At 37.9% G+C, this 19,228-nt stretch overlaps 1 protein-coding gene across 11 annotated transcripts in view; it reads right to left on the bottom strand.

Annotated features, from left to right (window-relative positions):
• Window positions 1-4,052: 4,052 nt before the first annotated feature.
• Window positions 4,053-19,228, bottom strand: part of STAMBP (STAM binding protein) — a 93,466-nt gene continuing 78,290 nt past the window's right edge. For all 11 annotated transcript variants that reach the window (XM_033949453.1, XM_033949452.1, XM_033949458.1 and 8 more), the window contains one exon: window positions 4,053-4,996. In XM_033949453.1, coding sequence (XP_033805344.1) covers window positions 4,940-4,996 — 57 coding nt within the window. In that variant the 3' untranslated portion in view covers window positions 4,053-4,939. The remainder of the gene's footprint in view (window positions 4,997-19,228) is intronic.

Here is a 19,228-nt window from a genome sequence, read left to right as displayed (position 1 = left end):
ATGCAATTATTTTTTCTAAGTCTTTGCCCCATGTGGCTGCTTGGTACGATAACAGTTGTTGATGGTATCTCTTATATTTACACCCTCTAGCCGGTGGGGAGACAAATTTCAGGTGTGTTTTTCTTTCATGTCTGTTGGTTGGGAATGAGAAGAGGTCTGTGATGTATTTAGGGGCTAGACCGTTTAATACCTTGAAACAGAGACATCCTAGCTTGAACTTCGTGCGTGCCTTCATCGGCAGCCAGTGTAGGAGTCTGTAGGAAGGGGTTATGTGGTCGTACTTCTTCAACCCAAAAATCATCCTGACTGCTGCGTTTTGTATGAGTTGTAGTCTTTGCATTTGCTTCTGGGGGATTGTCAGATGGGTGATGTTGCAATAATCCAGGTGGCTTAGTATAAGGGATTGTACTAGAATTCTGAAGGCTGAAGTGTGGAAGTAAGCCTTAATAGACCTAAGTTTCCAGAGGGTGAAAAACCCTTTTTTGATTAGGGAGTCTATATGGTCTTTCATGGTTAGACCTTGGTCCAGCATTACTCCCAGGACCTTCATCGTTGGTTGAATAGGGTATTTAAGATTGTTAATGTGTAGTGATTTTGTCGTGTTATGTGCCTGTGGCGAGGCTATAAAGAATTTAGTTTTCTCTGAATTGAGCTTCAGTTTGAAGTCTGTGGTCCATTGTTCCATCATGTTTAGTGCTTCAGTTGCTGTTGGGGTGATTTCGGAGGGCGATGTATTAAACGGGATAATGATTGTGAAGTCGTCTGCATAACTGTTATGATACATATCTGTTATGATATGCTGTCCTGAGGAAAGGGGTTTAGTCCCCAAAATTGCCTTATTTCCATTTCCTATTTATAAACTTTTATCAATACAGTTACAATACTACTTGATTCTAAGTAAAGCAAAAAAAAAATCTTTCTACCTTTTGTCGTTTCTGCTTTAATCATCTTCTCTTTGCTCTCTTCTTTCTATACAGTGTTTGTCCTCTCTCCCTTCCATACAAGTTTCAAGTTTTATTTTGATTTGATAAATCGCTTATTCAAATTACTAAGCAAGATACAGCAGAATAAAATAAACATACATTTTGACATACTTTTTAAAATTGACAGTACATTTCGACATACATACAACATCTGACCTCTCTTTGCCCCTTCCACCCAGCTTCTGCCCTCTCTCTCTACCCCTTCCATCTACTGTCCACCCTCTCTCTCTTCCATATAGCATCTTCGCTCTTTCTATGTCCCTTCAATAAACTGTATATCAGAGGTCCCTTCTCTCCTTTGCACATGATTCATTTCAGCTTCACCCCTCTCCATTTTTCTGTATCCACCCCCTCCCCTATGCTTTGGCATCTCTCTCTTTCTCTTCTCCTTTCCACTCCACACCATGGTATGGTATCTCTATCTCCTTCCCTTCCCTCATGCCATGGCATCTCTTCCTCTCCCTCCATGGTCTGGTATCTCCTTTCCTTTCCCTCCCTCCCATGGACTTGGCATCTCTGGTTCCTCTCCCTTGTCTTCCTTCTCCCTTCTTCCCTCTCTCTCCCAAATTGGGTGCTGCAGCAGCAGCAGCAGCAGCAGCATTTCTCTCCCTCCTTCCATGTACAGCAGCAGCATTTCTCCCCCCTTGCCTCAGCAGCATTTCTCTCCCCCCTTGCCTGTGCAGCAGTAGCATTTCTCTCTCCCTTGCCTGTGTAGCATTTCTCCCCCCTTCCCTGTGCAGCAGCAGCATGTCTCCTCCCCTTGCCTTTGCAGGATTTCTACCCTCCCCCCTTCCCTGTGCAGCAGCATGTCTCTCCCCTTGCCTTTGCAGCATGTCTCTCCCCTTGCCTTTGCAGCATTTCTACCCTCCCCCTTCCCTGTGCAGCAGCATGTCTCTCCCCTTGCCTCTGCAGCATTTCTACCCTCCTCCCCTTCCCTGTGCAGCATTTCTACCCTCCTCCCCTTCCCTGTGGAGCATTTCTACCCTCCTCCCCTTCCCTGTGCAGTATTTCTACCCTCCTCCCCTTCCCTGTGCAGCATTTCTACCCTCCCCCCTTCCCTGTGCAGCATTTCTACCCTCTCCCTTCCCTGCCCAGCATTTCTACCCTCCCCATCTTCCCAGCATGTCTGGCTGGTTCCCCTGCTGAAAGCTGCGGGCGTCTACACCTCACTGATCCGCGGCTGCGTCAGAAGCCTTCTGTCTGACGTCGTGACATCAGAGAGAACACTTCTGACGCAGCCGCGGATCACGCGAGGAGCGGACGCCTACGGCTTTCAGCAGGGAGCTGGCCAGAAGCTGAGCAACGCCGGTGAGTACCCACGGACACTCCTGTTTACTGTCGCTGCTGCTGGTTAAGGAAAGGCAGCAGTGGCAGAATAGGGAGGGTGGCCAGCTGTGCACCCCCTTGGGGCGTGCACCCGGGCCTGACCCCCCCACCCTTGGTACGCCACTGGTGTGATGATTACATCTGAGTACCATATATCCTTGATCCACTGTGTGTCCCCATGCTGGACACACTACACACAGAAGCTCAAGAGTTTGGATATATTGGATATACAGCTTTGAGACTCATCTACTCATTGAAAAAACATGACCACATCACTGAAGCCTTCATCAACTCACACTGGCTCCCAATCCAAGAAAGAATCCAATTCAAATTCTACTGCATCTTATTTAAAACCCTACACGGAGACAGCCCATCATACCTGAACAATCGCCTCATCCAAGCACCCAGTACCAGACACAGAAAAACGCACTCCCCATTCATACCCCCCCCAATCAAAGAAGTAAAAAGAACAAAACTACACGACGGCCTCCTAGCCACTCAAGCCGCAAGACTGGACAACCAGATCTCCAACCTTCTGATGACCACCCCAGACTATAGGACGTTCAGAAAAGAAATAAAAACCACACTTTTCAAGAAATTCCTGAAACAGCAATAACAACACGACCTCTAAATGCTCTTAAGATCTACAACTTACCTCTCTAGCTAATCATTGTAATTCTATCTTTTTAAATTAACCTTTTGTAATCCGCCTTGAACCGCAAGGTAATGGCGGAATAGAAATCCCTAATGTAATGTAATGTAATGTATAGTTTGCATATGTTTTTTTGTTGGTTTATTAAACATTTTCCTTGGTTTAAGGAGAGTGGGGAAAATATACCCCTTTATACGTATTAAAATTCCTTTTGTAAAATAGTGTTTTCTCTCAGTGTCTTCCCAGATGTATTAGGACAGTACTAAGAAAGAGACTGGATAACACACAGCATGAGAATATTCTAATTTAAGGCATATGAAAAGAAATAAGAGAAAAACCTGGATGGGAAATGATAAAATGAGAAGAAAAGAATTGCGGGAAGTAAGTTTAGATGAGGAAGGCCATTGAAGAAGGCTGATTCAGTAAAATTAAGAACTGGCCTGAGGTAGAGGGGTGGGTAACAAAATAAAGCCAAGGTACTGTATAGTCTTTTGTCATTTGATGACAATGTTGAACAATGACTGTAAAGTTTAAACTGACCCTATTCATTTCTGTGGCTATAAAATTGGAAGCCCTCAGAATCATGCAGGATTGAACTGGCAACTGTTATAATAAAACGAATGAGTATTATTTCTACTTTGTAAGTTCTGGTGTTGTTTTGTCGTTTGCTCCATTACTGAAGTGTCAGTACTCCAAAACGGATATTCCTGCTCTACTTGCACATACTGTATGCTCTTTATATACAAGAGCAGGAACAATGAAGCTGTGACTGAGTGCTAACATCTTATGGAAAACCTATGCTGGATTAGATGAAGAAATATAAACATGCTAAGGGCTCCTTTTACTAAGGCACGTTAGGGCTTTAATGTGTGGAATAGCACGCGCTACATTGCCGCACACACTAGACCTTAACGCAAGCATTAGTTCTAGAAGCGTAATTTTCTGCATGCGCTAAAAACACTAGCGTACCTTAGTAAAAGGAGCCCCAAGCCTGAGTAAAGATTCTGGGTTTGCTTAATTAATTTTGTTTTAACAAAAGTTTCACAGACGCCACTTACCAAAATCAAAACAAACACAACAAAACATGTTTATTGTAATTAAAGTTGGCTTTAATTAGAGTTGGAATCAGTTCATTTACCATTCTCAATGCTGGCACCCCATAACAAACTTTTGTATTCAAATGTTATATTGCTCCAGATTCTGATGTGACTATGCTGCTATCATTTTTGGCCGCATACGAGGTTAAAGCCAGAGGGAATGAAAGTTTCTTTTAACAACTGCCACAGATTATGTAAAGATTATGACTGTAAATGAACAATAATCACAAATTTCCCAAAATCAGAGTTTATTTTAAAACTGACTTTTTCCTCTCTTTCAACATACAGTAAGTAAGTAGTACTAAGATGGTGGCAATGAAATTTTCAAGGTTCCTGCAATCGTGAAATTTCAGCATACATCGTAGATGCCTCACCTTATGACACTATCTCCCTGGCTAGTCCCATCAAAGCCACACCATCCATAATGGATGCGTTTCCTGCATTGACTAGAAGTCCAGTTCCCCAGGAATCAGTTATAAGTGCCATGTTAAACATGCAAGAAAAGGAGGACCGATTTGAAATCAAATCCTGTTTCCCAAAGCATATCCTCCTACGGTCAGTGATTATAAGGCTCAATTACAGTCATAGCCTTAACAAAAAGAATCCATGGTGGGCACCATTTAAGTTGTAAAACTACAAATTTAGATGAATGTGTGCACTGTTAACAGAAAAAAAATGTCAAATATATTAAATTATGTACATTATCATATAAAACACTAAACACTGTAATATAGATGCTAATTAGCTTTTATTCCCCCCAGGAGTCTATTTTAACTTTGTTTATGTTAACAGAAAATAATTTGCAGTTTCTTGGAAAAGGAGAGAGGCAGAGGGATCTATATATTTTCTTTAGATACCGTGCATCATTCATAGGCAAGGTTTTATCGCAGGTCCATCACCATGATCTCTTTGTCCATAACGCTCACATGGCTGCAGGCCTACAAGAGAAAAGGGCAGATATTATGTTCTGCAAACACCAAATGGGTAAAGTGGGAGAACTGAGCAGGCTCGCTGGCATTCGGAAGACCCCTTTTGGATTGGTAAGGATAAGGAAACCACAGCGACAGAGATGGAAGTTTCTGTTAAAGAGAGGGGAGATCTGGTTCTAAAGAGAACTGGGGGGGGTCTATGGTCCTTAGTCAGTGACCCTGGATACAACTTGAGAGGGGTGGGGGCAGAAGGGCTGTAAAATGTGAAGCAAAATAACCCAGGAGAGTAATAAAATTATACCTTACACTCCTCCTCAGACACTGAGATCTCTCAATCAACATCGGTTAGTAGTTCAGACATTTAGAGAGATACTTCTTGACTCTATCCGACATTTCCATTTTTTCGGTTCAGGGTCCTGAACTATGGAATCTGCTGCCCAACAATTTAAGACTTCAAACCTCACTAAATAATTTTAAGGGAGACCTTAAAACTTTTTTATTTAGAGATGCGTTATCTTAGGTACCTGAACTTTTAAATTTTGTAATATGGGGTACCTATGATAAGCAACTAGACCGATCCCTTGACCTTATGTGTTTTCCCTTCCTTTACTTTTCTATTCCCTTTTGTGTTGTATGTTCTTTTTTTTTCTTCTCTTTTTCTATATAAATTTTATTGATTTTTAGTTACTATGTGATTTGCGTGATATCAAGAAAAAAATAAACTTAAAATTTAGGTTGATATCCAAAAGTAATTTAACTGGTCAGCAACAGCCGCTGACCAGTTACATTGCACATATTCAGCTATCTGTGAATATTCAGCAGGAGATAACCAATTATCTGTGGTTAGTGCATAACCGGGAGATGGTTATCTTGGGGTCATTCTAGAGGCGGATTCCATTTAGAACCTGATAATCATAAATAGGACCAAAAAAATGCTGGGGATGGAGAATTTAGGAAACACCTAAAAACATACCTGTTCCTGAAGTATTTAGGCAACTAACCTGTACAATCCTACTCCACAATAACTGATCTCTAGCGCTGTTAATAACTAGTTTCTAACCTTGTTAATTCTAATTAATTTGTAACATCTTTTAACCATTGTAAACCGCATAAAACTTCATGGTCCTGCGGTATATAAACTGTTGTTATTATTATTATGAAAATTGCCCAGCATTGAATATCTGGGTTCAGTGCCAGCAGCAGCAGGCAGCATAGTTAAAGCACACCACCAGCAGAAAAATCAGGCAACATAAGAGCTGAGAGGTCTATCTAATCTCCCAATTTTATTTATGGAGCAATGCCATAGACCCCAATGATCTCTGGTTTTCTACTGTCTTGGTATTTACATGCAGTTCTTGATGGTCACCCAAAGGTCATATTGTCAGGCTGTCATGAATATGCATGTCTGCTACTTTCACTGTATGCAAATCTCTCTCACTTTCCCCCATCCCCACCCCATGTAGGCCGTTACTAGGGCCTGGAACTCACTAACCCTGCAAGCTAAAGTTAACTGTCACCAAAAATAAGACCTTTTATAGTCAGGTATTGTATTTTTCGCTCTATAAGACGCACTTTTTCTTCCCCCCAAAAATGGGTGGAAATAAGGGTGCATCTTATGGAGCAAATACCCAACACCCCCCCACCTTATTTTAATTCTGGTGCCCTCTCTCACTGGATGCAGCTGCCTCCGAGTCTTCTCTTGCGGAAAGCGGCGCACAAGGCTGCCTGCCTGGGCCCGTACCACTTCTTGCGAGAACTGACAATTCTCATGGGAAGTGGTGCAGGACCAGGCAGGCAGCCTTATGCGCTGCTCTGCCAGAAGAGAAGAGGACTCGGAGGTAGTTGCGTCAGCCATTACAGTTCTTGCAGGAAGCGGCAGGGACCAGGCAGGCAGACTTGTGCACCACTCTCCGCAAGAAAAGACGACTTTGAGGCAGCCGCATCCAGCAAGGGAGGGCAGCAGAATTTTAAAAAGGTACAGGGGGGAGGCTGGGGCCTGCCTGCCCTGCCGAATTAAAAATAGAGAGGGAGAGGCCAGGGCCTGCCTGCCTCCAGGGAGGCCTGCCACTAGATCTGCCCTGTCCTGACCTACCACTAGACCACCAGAGGAGGGGACAGGGTAGGGCAGGTCTAGTGGCAGGGTACACCATTTGGTTCAGAATTTTTTTTTTTTTTCTTGGATTTTTCTCCTCTACATGTAGGTGCGTCTTATAGAGCGAAAAATACGGTACTTCAAATGGCAGATATTCAGCAACTCAAAAGGAGCTTTTGTCAGCTCGGTAAATACAACACTGAGGTCCCATGACATAGTGGGAGCCTTGATGGGAGGCTTCAGTAGAAGCAAACTACACGTAACACAAACAACCAAAGGCTCTACAGAGATGTGTTCAAGTATCAATTATCTTGTTTTGATATACTGAAATTTTTAGAGGACCCAAGTGATGTACAATCTATAAAATAAAAGGAACAACCTTAAAAAGGACACAGAGGGGCTTATTCTTTAAGTGGCACCTACAAAAATGGTGTCTGCCGCGTGTCAAGCATGCTCAGGCGCTACTTAGAGAATCACAGCTGCCGGCACCTAATGCCAAACTTGGGCACTGGTAATATAGGTCAGGGTTTTAAAGGCCTACATTTCCAATGCCTAGGTTCATCGTAGAATTGCTCTTAGCAGTGCTTAGTGATTCAACAATTTAGTATAATTTTTTTCTTGAAGTGCCTCTAATGAGAAGTAAAACCAATTGACCCTAGTTAAAAAGGTCCTTGTAATAATTTGAAGACATAACATTACTACTGTAAGCTGATTGGGTTTTTTTCCCCTTGAGTATATCATTCTCTCTGATGGTGTGAATTGACTCTCCTAAATGAGGGCTATGTAAGAGTCTAAGTATTGTTAACATTTCTGAGGTCTATAGATCTAAGTTTTATTGTTTCTTGCAGTTGTAAAATGTGGCAAAGTTTCTTTTTCCATATATATAATGTTTGATGTATATATAAATGATAAATAAATAATTTTTTTAAAAAAGCAGTGCTTAGTGATGCTCAAGGCCAAATCTGCCCCTAAACACTTCTACTTAGGTGTTTATTGGCCAAGAAATGTATTCTTCAATATTGGACGGTCCCTGACCCTCCGAAGTTTTGGCATTGGCAGAACCAGTTACATCAGTTGGCAATCTGGGAGGGGCTAAGAAGCGAAAGATGTTGTTTTTGCATATCTAGGAGCCATATCTGCAAGCCTTACATCCCAAAGGTGCGGTCTTAAGATGGGTGTCCTAATTTAGGCTCTCATTTAGATGAAATGAGATTGTATTGGTGTGTCCTGGGAAGGTGGGGTAGAGAATACCATTGGGAGGGGGGACATGGGGAGGGGAGGTGGGAGTATTGATAGGTTTGAACACAACGTGTATAGAATAAGTGGGATTTGGTGGGGAGGAAAGGTTGAATGGCATTCTTTAGATGCTTCTTATTTATTTTATTCGATGCATTATTATTATACTATGCACATTGGGGTGCCCTTATGTTGTATTTGAAGTTGTTTGCATCAATAAAAGTTGTTTGAACCTAAATACCACTAGGTGCCTGGTATTAGCTGCCGGTTCCAGCAGATTTTTAATTGGATTTTAATCGTGCGATCAATTATCGCGTCACTTAAAGTCATTTAAAACAATTAAGTTAGTCTTAAATGTCATACCCAGGCTAACCTGATGCCCTGTGCCTTTTGGACCTGTCCACACATTCATTATTTAAGGATGCAGACTTTGGTAATAGGTAGGTTGCTACATAGAATAATGTTAAACATAGAAACATAGAAGATGACGGCAGAAAAGGGCTACAGCCCATCAAGTCTGCCCACTCTGCTTACCCACCCCCTGTCTATGCCCTAATGACCCAATTTCCTTATCTTGACCCTCGTAGGGATCCCACATGGGTATCCCATTTATTCTTAAAGTCTGGCACGCTGTCTGCCTCGATCACCTGCACTGGAAGCTTGTTCCAATGATCAACCACTCTCTCTGTGAAGAAATACTTTCTGGTGTCGCCATTAAATTTTCCGCCCCTGAGTTTGAGCGGGTGCCCTCTTGTGGCCGAGGGTCCCTTGAGAAAGAAAATATCATCTTCCACTTCGACACGTCCCGTGAGGTACTTAAATGTTTCGATCTTGTCTCCCCTCTCCCTACGTTCCTCAAGAGTGTAGAGCTGCAATTTGTTCAGTCTCTCTTCGTACGAGAGACCCTTGAGCCCCGAGATCATCCTGGTGGCCGTCCGTTGAACTGATTCAATTCTGCACACATCTTTACTGTAATGTGGCCTCCAGAATTGCACACAGTACTCCAGATGAGGTCTCACCATGGCCCTGTACAATGGCATTATGACTTCAGGCTTTTGGCTGACGAAACTTCTATTGATACAACCCAATATCTGCCTTGCCTTAGATGAAGCCTTCTCCACTTGATTGGCAGTTTTCATGTCTGCACTGATGATTACTCCTAAATCTCGTTCTGCTGAAGTCCTAGTTAAAGTTTCTCCGTTCAAGAAGTACGTCCTGCATGGATTTCCGCTTCCGAGGTGCATGACCTTACATTTCTTAGCATTGAAGCCTAGCTGCCAGGTTGAGGACCAACTTTCCAATGTAAGCAGGTCCTGCGCCATATAATTCTGTAAACTGCATTCACTTACTATATTACATAGTTTGGCGTCATCGGCGAATAGTGTTAGTTTACCTTGAAGCCCTTGAGTCAGATCCCCTATGAATATGTTGAAAAGGAGTGGACCCAGGACCGAGCCCTGCGGCACTCCACTGGTCACCTCCGATGTTTTAGAGAGAGTACCATTAACCACCACCCTCTGAAGTCTACCACTCAGCCAATCATTGACCCATGCAGTTAGTGTCTCTCCATTGATTGGGTCAATGTTATGAACATCCATAGGGGTATTATTTGGGAAATTTCATTTAAGTGATAATCGTACCACAGGTCAAAGTCTCTTTCTCCATAAAGTTTGTATAATGGGTAAAAAATGTATTTTACAAATGTGAGTACAGGCTACATTGCCAACATTCTGGCAATGGAGAAATATGTTCCATCACTTAATGACATGGGAGGCCGGTGATGCCGGTTTAACTCTTAACAGGAAGAGGCACTTCTGATCTCTTTGGAATCCTTATGTACATGCTCTTCTAACTAGATATAGTAATCTGATACTTAACAAGTTAAACTTAGAATTTTTATTGTGCTCTGTTCTGGTTCTGTGCTGTCCACCAGACCTCTTTGCTCATGTCATGTTTTTCTGTGGAACTGTCTGGGGATGGGGTTGGGTTTCAGGTATGGGTTTGTGTGTGGGGGGAGGAATAGGGGAGAGAAGGGATGTTTGTTGTCAAAATTCCTTAGCTTCCTTTGCACTATTACTCACTTGAATGTGTTGCTCATTGGGCAAATATATATTGTTGTTATTACATTACATTAGTGATTTCTATTCCGCCATTACCTTGCGTTTCAAGGCGGATTACATTCAAACTAAAACAAAAATTACATTCAAAATTTGAAGGAATAGAATAAGCGATGACATAGAATTTTTAAGGTAATATATATTGGGTAAAGAGTTACCAAAGGGAAGTGGAGGTCTTTAGGAGATAAGAATAGGGTGAAATTATGGGTTTTAGATAACTTTTGGTAGATAAAAGAGTATTAGAGAGATCTAAGGGTAAATAGTGTTGGATATCGGGTTGGGATTGGTTGTGCTGGATAGGTTTTATGTGTTTTTTGAAGAGTATGGTTTTAATGTCTCTCCTGAAAGCTTTGTAGTCTGTAATCGAAGATAACAGAGTGGTGATTTGTCTGTCCAATTTAGCTGCTTTGGAGGCTATTAGGTTATCATAAAGTTTTTTTCGTTTGACATCTTTGGATGATGGGTGAGTGAATAGTGAGTGGGATCTTCTGTGTCTGGTTGAGGAGGATTGATTTAGTCGGTTATTCCAGTAGGTTGGGCTTTTTCCGTTGAGAGCCTTGTAAAGTAAGCAGTAGAATTTGAAGTGCACTCTCGCTTCTATTGGAAGCCAGTGCGAGTCATGGTATGCCTCTGTGATATGGTCATATTTTTTTAGGAAATAGACAAGTCTCAGGGCTATATTCCTTATTGTCTGCAATTGCTTCATCATGGTCGCAGGACAAGGTAAGTATAGTATGTTGCAGTAGTCTATCATCCCAAGGATAAGAGATTGTACCAATAGTAGAAATTGCTTCTTTTCGAAGAATGTTCGGATTTTTCTTAGATTTCTCATGGTCATGAACGATGCCTTTATTATTTTGTTAATTTGGGGTTGCATGGTGCAGCCTCTGTCAATTGTGACTCCTAGCAATTTTAGTGTAGGTTGTATTGGGTATGAGATCGAGTTTATTACAAGATTAGTTATTGTTGGAGTTTTTTTGTTTTCTAGTAGGATAAAATTTGTTTTGTCAGGGTTAAGTTTTAATTTGTGCTCTGTCATCTAAATTGCAACTGAATCGAGAGTTTTGTGTATTGTGCTTGTCATGACGGGTTATTGTTATCCGTCTCCACCTGTCTGTGGGGACTGGGGGTTATTTATTAATACAACTCAAAGTGTTGATTGTTATACTCTTTTCTTGTTGTATTGTTGCATTGTCAAAAAACATTGTTTCACCTTGAAACAATTAAGTTAGGCACCGACAGGTGTGTTCTAGGTGCCTAACTTTAGGTAGCCCTTACAGAATTTACCTCAAAAGGTTTAACTTCTTTTTTTTTTACATTCTTTATTCATTTTATAACTTACATCAAGTGCACAGTAAATATCAAACAATTATAATACAACATCACTTGAAAAGTCTTCAATATCATACACCAATAAGATTTAACCCCCACCCCCTCCCAAATTCATATATAACTAATATATGCCTTCTCAAAATAATATCTTATGACCTTCATATATATATTTTTAATGGAAAATCAGGAACACCCCCATCCCAAATCCACATGTGTATTAAAATTGGGAAAAGTGTAACTTATTCATTACTATAATTTAATAATGGTCCCCACACATCTTTAAATTTCTTATAATAACCTTTTTGAACTGCCAACGCTCTTTCCATTTTATACATATGACAAACTGAATTCCACCAAAAACAATAATTCAGCCTTCTACAGTCCTTCCAATTATGTTATTTGTTGGATGGCAACTCCTGTTAATATCATCAAAAGCCTGTTATTGTTAGCAGATATTTGACATTTAGGGGCGTGGCTTGGACACGCAAGCAAATGGTCGGGTGATAGATGAGCTCTGTGTCAAACAAGCTCTTATTTCAAAATAAAAAGCTCCAATACCGATATTTTGCTGGGAAAAAAATTGTGGATCGCAAGAAAATGGCATCAGGTAAACAAAATAAAAACGATGCAGGAGCTGGAGGATCGGGTACAAGCAGTAATAAACGATCAAAACCGGAACCAGGGACACCTTCAAAAGTACCATTGCCTTCAGAAGGAGATCAAGATATGATGGCAGAAATAAAACAGATCAAAGATATTGTACTCGAAATCAAAAAACAACTTCAAAAGGCAATTGATGATGTTGCCATACTTATAAAAAGAGTTGATCTAATTGATAACAAAATAACACACTTGGAAGAAAAATCGGAAGAGGTACATGCTGAAGTTATACAAAACAAAAAAGCCTGGAAAGAGATGGAAATAATAAAGAGAGATCTGGAAGACTGTTTGAATAGAGAAAAAAGAAATAATTTAAGGATCATTGGGATGCCGGAAGGAGTGGAAAAAAATGATCCCATTACTTTCTTAGAACAATTCCTTCCAAAAATACTGCCTTTAAAATCCAAGGTGCCTCTTGAAATAGAAAGAGCGCACAGAATACCGGGACAAAAAACAACTACACAAAAAGGACCAAGAACTTTTATTTTTAAATTATTAAGATATCAACATGTTGTTGAAATTTGTCAGCTGGCTAAAGAAAACAAAAATCTAAGATGTCAGGATGCACGTATACATATTGTACCAGACTTTGCCAGAGAAACTGCCCTAAAAAGAAAACAACTACTTGATTTAAGACCCCAACTACGAGCACTAGGGGCTAGATATGGACTTCTCTACCCAGCGGTGATGAAAGTAACTCTAGGAAATAAAACACAGAACTTCACCGATTCTAAAAAATTAGCAGAATATCTTGAACAATGTGAACAACCAATGACTTCTTAAAGAAAAACTGGGATTATTCAAAATACTTTGATAGGAATGATTTGATATCAAATACTTTTCACTTTGACTTATTTCATTTTAAGTTACTTTTTACTACAAAGGAATTCTGAATATATATAAAAATGAATACACCGTTTAGAATGATGGAATTTTCAACTTACTTTAAAAAACAACGATGATTACATTCACGAGCATGGAACGGAACTGGAGTGCATGCAAGCACGTCAATGGCTGAATGACGTGGAGGAAAGACGAAACATTGACTTACCTAGAAGATTCTTATATATGCGAGACTGGAAGATAAACTGAGACAGTGCCTTTGTTTCTATGTTCTCCAGAGAAAATAAAAGAAAGGGAAAGAAAATAAAGGAAAGGAAAATGTGCTGGAAATACAGTGGGCGCTGAGCCAACGATAAAAATCTGCGCGAAAACAGGAAGTCTTTCTCCTCAATAAATGATCGCACCGGAAATAAAGAAGATTGGCTGCTTCCACGTTTTACGTCGACGGAGAGTAAGAAGGAAACTCGAGAAGAAAGTTAAAAATAAGGCGTTCATGTTACCAGAAGAACACGGAAGTAAAGACTCTTATATATAAGAACATAAATAGAATAAAATAAACGATTCTAAAGTGAAAACTAATAGTTTATGTTTAAAGAAATATATTTATTGAATGATTATAGAAAGTATATTTGACCCATTTTATTGCAAATATCAGTTTTTAACAGGAAAAAAGAGAAAGGTAAATTGATATATCTATCGAAGATTCTGTATGATTGATTTAGAAATACAAGTAAGTATGTTAGTGAGAATGAGTTATAAAAATTTTTATTTATATTTTGTTTTTAAATATTCTCTTATTTTCTAATTTTAGAATTTTTAGAGAAATGATTTTTATGAATGGAATTAAAAATGCATGTGAAGATTGATTTAAGTTAATTAAAAGATTCTAATATCTATAGAATATATAAAAAAGGATTGATTTAAAAATATAAGTAAATATGATTGTGAAAATGAATAGAAAAGAAAGCAAAGATATAGAAATGTTAAATTCTGTTAGCAATATATTATGATATTAATATGGAGTAATAATTACAAAATTTATAATTTTTTAGCTTGTGATGGAGTAATGTCAGACCTGATCTAATTTGCGTTTCCAAGTGTTCGTATATGTATGGGGTGGGGAGGGAGGGAATGGGAGGGTATTAAACTTTAAGGGTTTAGGTAAAGTAGGCAATTTTTGGAATTATCTTATATATGGGAAAATGGAGATCATAAAGAATATTGAAGATGAAATTGTTATATTACAAATTATAATAGTACATGATGGATCTTAAAATAATATCTCTAAATGTTAATGGTCTCAATCACCTGATTAAAAGAAAAAAAGCATTATTATTTTTAAAAAGGCAAAACGCTGACATATGCTGCATACAAGAGACCCATCTGTCAAATAATGAATCTATAAAGCTAAAAGGTGATTGGGTCAAACAATGTTATTTTTCTTCGGCAATAGGGAAAAAAGCTGGTGTTGCTATATTAATAAATAAAAAATGTTCTGCTTCATTTAAATTTAAGGCAGCTGATCCTCTTGGAAGGTGGGTATATGTGGAAATGGACGTGGGAAATACCACCATGACACTCTTCAATATATATGCCCCTAATTCGAATCAGAATGAATTTTTTGAAACTCTGCAACAATTAATTCTTCCACTTGCTACTTCAAATTTAGTAGTAGCAGGGGATTTCAATGCTGTTATGGATCCACTGATAGATAAAAGTCCAAGAAGATTTATAAAATCATTAGGCCTTGATAATTTGGTACAATCTTGTGATTTAAAAGATATTTGGCGTATTCTTCATTTTGATGGTCGGGAATTTTCGTTTTGCTCACAGGTTCATAATTCTTTTTCTAGAATAGATTACATTTTTGTTTCTAATCAATTAGTACATCAAGTCACACAGGCTGTCATAGATCCAATTATACTATCTGATCATGCTGGAGTGTGGATTGAAATTAAAATAATAGATCAGAATGGAAATAGACCTATATGGAGATTAAATAATACATTGCTTACAGATACTGATTTTTGTGAAAATCTTTTGGAAAAAATAAGATTATTTTCAAATTAATGATACAGAAGAAATTTCAATAGAGACTTTGTGGGATGCTTTTAAAGCATATATTAGAGGACAAATTATTTCTTATTCAGCTTTGCAAATAAAAAAAGAAAAAAAACAATTTACAGAATTGGAAAAAGTGGTGAAGTCTCTAGATTCAAAATTAATTGAAAAATGGGATTATTTTTAAAAGCTAAAGGTAAATATAATGAAATTTCTTCAAAAATTATTAGAAAAGATTTATTTGTACAGCAAGCTTTGTATTATGGAAATTCGAATAAGGCAGGAAGAATGCTAGCAAATTATCTTAAAGCAAAAAAAAAAGAAAAACAAAAATAATTGCTATTCAAAATGAGAATGGTGAAATTTTATCTCAAATTGATCCCATTATAAAACAGTTTTTAAAATTTTATAAAGATATGTATTCTTCTGAGCCTTATTCGAAAAAGGAAAAGGATGGTTTAGATTTTTCAAAGTTAATAGAAGGACCAAAAATTCCTGAACATATAAAACGAAGTTTAGAAGAACCAATATCCTTAAAAGAGTTAGATACAGCTTTGAAATCCCTTAGGGTTGGATCCGCTCCAGGTGGAGATGGTTATACAGTGGAGTTTTATAAATCATTTCAAAACATTATAATGCCCTATTTATTAAAACTATATCAGACACAACTAAATAAAGATTGTATTACAGGTACTATGGCTGAATCAATAACTATAGTTTTACCTAAGCCAAATAAAGATCCCACTTTGGTTTCAAATTATAGACCAATTTCTTTAATAAATGTGGATGGAAAAATTTTAACTAAGGCATTAGCATTAAGATTGGCTAAAGCTCTCCCTTTCATTATAGATATGCATCAGACAGGTTTTGTTGCTCAAAGACATTCATCTCATAATACTAGATTGGCACATCACATGTTATATTTGACAAAATCCATTAATGACCCAGCATTCTCTATTTCATTAGATGCTGAAAAAGCTTTTGATAGAGTGGAATGGTCCTTCATGTTTCAGGCAATGGAATGGTTTGGTATAGGATCCGGATTTATACAAATAATAAAAGCATTGTATAGCTCCCCTGCTGCTAGATTATATATCAATAATAATTTTTCAGAAAGATTTATTCTACAGAGGGGGGTTAGACAAGGATGCCCACTATCTCCTTTGCTTTTTGATATCGTTTTAGAACCCTTGTTATTAGCTATAGAACAGGTAAGGGAGATACAGGGTATTCCGCATTCAGATAGAGAATATAAATTATCAGCATATGCGGATGATATTTTACTTTATTTGAGAAATCCGGAAACAACCATTCCAAATTTGCTTGAATTGATTGAAAAATTTGGAAAATTTTCAGGTTATAAAATAAACTGGAATAAATCAGAAGTGCTTCCACTCAATGTACATTGTACAAAAAGTTTATTTGACTCATTTTCTTTTATTTGGAAAGAAGAAGGATTAAAATACTTAGGAATTTGGATTACAAAAACTGTGGATGAGACTATGAAAATTAATGAAAAAAATGTATTACAAAAAGTGTCAGAAATGTGTGAACAATGGAATCCTTTATGCATATCTTGGTGGGGGAGAGTGCAAACTATAAAAATGATGATATTACCAGTAGTTTGTTACCAAATGGGTACGATACCAATTTTTTTTCAGGGGTCTTTTTACAAAAAATTGGATAAGATGTTAACAAAATTTATTTGGCTTGGAAAAACCCCCAGAATTGCTCTAGTATCTTTACAAAGACCAATCGTGGAGGGAGGGGTAAATTTTCCAAATTTTTATAGGTACCATCAAGCCTATATTATGCGTCAGGGTATGTATTGGATCCTCCCAGAGCCCATTGAACATATACCAGATTGGTTCTGGTTAGAATGGAGATTAATGTTTCCTTTACGTCTGAGTCATGTTATCAGTATTCAAATGCCAAGGTTATATAAGGATCACAAAATATTTGTTGATACTTGGAAAACTATAAGATATATAAGTAATCTAACTCCTATTCCAATAACTAAATCAACGACTCAAACAATATGGCTCAATCCAAAGATCAAAGTTGGCGGTTTTAAAATTATCTGGAAACATTGGATGATTGCTGGAATTCGTATTTTAGAGGATGTAATGAATAAAGGTAAACTGCTTGAATTTTCACAATATTTCAGATGGATGTAATTGAAGCAGGCCATTCAGACAGGATTCTCTGAATGGAAAAACCTTAATAACTATCATAGTATGGAATTCTTATGTTTTCAGATAGATTCCATGGGTCACCAGGCCGCAATGTGGTATAAATTAATATCTGGATTTGTACATAAAAAGAAAAAAAATGGTCTTAGAGATATTTGGAGCATTGAGATTAAGCATCAGATTAATGCATCTCAATGGCCACGACTTTGGTCTTGGAGATTAAGATGTACATTGTCAGCTTCTATGAGACAAACTTGGTTTTTTATTTTACATAGAGCTTTATGGACCCCCACACGTTTACATAGAATAGATAGCTCTAAGTCTAATAGATGCTGGCATTGTCATCTTGAAGCAGGGACATTAGATCATCTTTTATTCTATTGTCCATTCATATTAATATTTTGGAAATCAATTTGGCCTCAAATTAATAGGATGTTAGAAAATCCGGTAGCCTTGACATATGATACGATTTTGTTTGGTACTGCAATGAGAGCTCGAAGTCAAATTTCATCAAATAACAATAAACTTTTATTTATATTGACTGGAGTAGCAGTACAGCAAATTACACATAATTGGAAAAATTATGACAGATTGAACTATAATTTTTGGTGGAACTCAGTTTGCAACACAAAAAGGATATATGGATAAGTTCAAAAGGATTTGGGGACCATTAACAGATTTTTGCAATGACTGATTTTAATTTTTTCCCATAATAAGATAATGGTTAAAGAAGGGAGGGAGGGAAGGGGTAAGGAATTTATTCTCTTTATTATACATTATAAAAAATATATCATAATGAGTGATAGTCTTATGTGAAATTAACGTAATAAAGGGAGGGAAAAGGGTTCATAATTAAATAATAATTGATAAAATCATTACAATATATATGTTATATAAATTCATAAGAAAAATAATATAAAATATGGTTTATATAAAGTACATTATAGAGATATCAAGTGTATTGTTAAGATAATTGTATGGAAAATTTATAACACTTGTTGATATATGAAAAAATCAATAAAAAACTTAAAACAGATATTTGACATTTAGCTCTCATAGACATGCCAAATAAAATAGTGTCATATGACAATGCTACATGATTCTCTAACAGGCAATTTATTTGATCCCAAATAGACTCCCCAAAACTGGACTACTGGAGTATTAAGATTAAGCATCAAATTAATGCATCTCAATGGACACGTATTTGGTCAAAGCCTTTAGCATGTTCCATATTGCTCTTAACTCTAGAGGTTTATCTGCTGAAGTCTTTGCTGAGCAAAGAATGCACCCTGGATGTGAAGCCCATGCACATGAGCCACCCCCTAAACTCCAGTTTGGTTGCATATATCATTAGAGTTGCTTGAGTCGGAGGAAGAGAGGATTCCTTTCACTAAATTGTAATGATTCATTCATCAGAACAGAAAGTCCAATAAAGGACTGGTGACAGATATGATGTCCTGGAGATTTCCCACAGATTGAGTCAACCGGGTGGACAAGGTTAATTGAGTTTGCCTCAAACAGAGGCATGCTATCAGAATAGCATGATGCCTTTTGGCTCAACATCCTCAACATTCAACCAGCTGAAATATACTAATGCTCCTGAATTTCACCCCATAAAGGAAATCAAGTTGGAAATGCTCTGTTGTAGAAAAAAAGTTAGTTGGTCTTGTTGTGGGGTCTTGTTGTGTAATTCTTAGATGTGACTTGG

The sequence above is a fragment of the Geotrypetes seraphini genome, chromosome 6, assembly GCF_902459505.1.
Source record: "Geotrypetes seraphini chromosome 6, aGeoSer1.1, whole genome shotgun sequence".
Lineage (NCBI taxonomy): Eukaryota > Metazoa > Chordata > Amphibia > Gymnophiona > Dermophiidae > Geotrypetes > Geotrypetes seraphini.
This window is presented reverse-complemented; position numbering and strand designations above follow the sequence as displayed.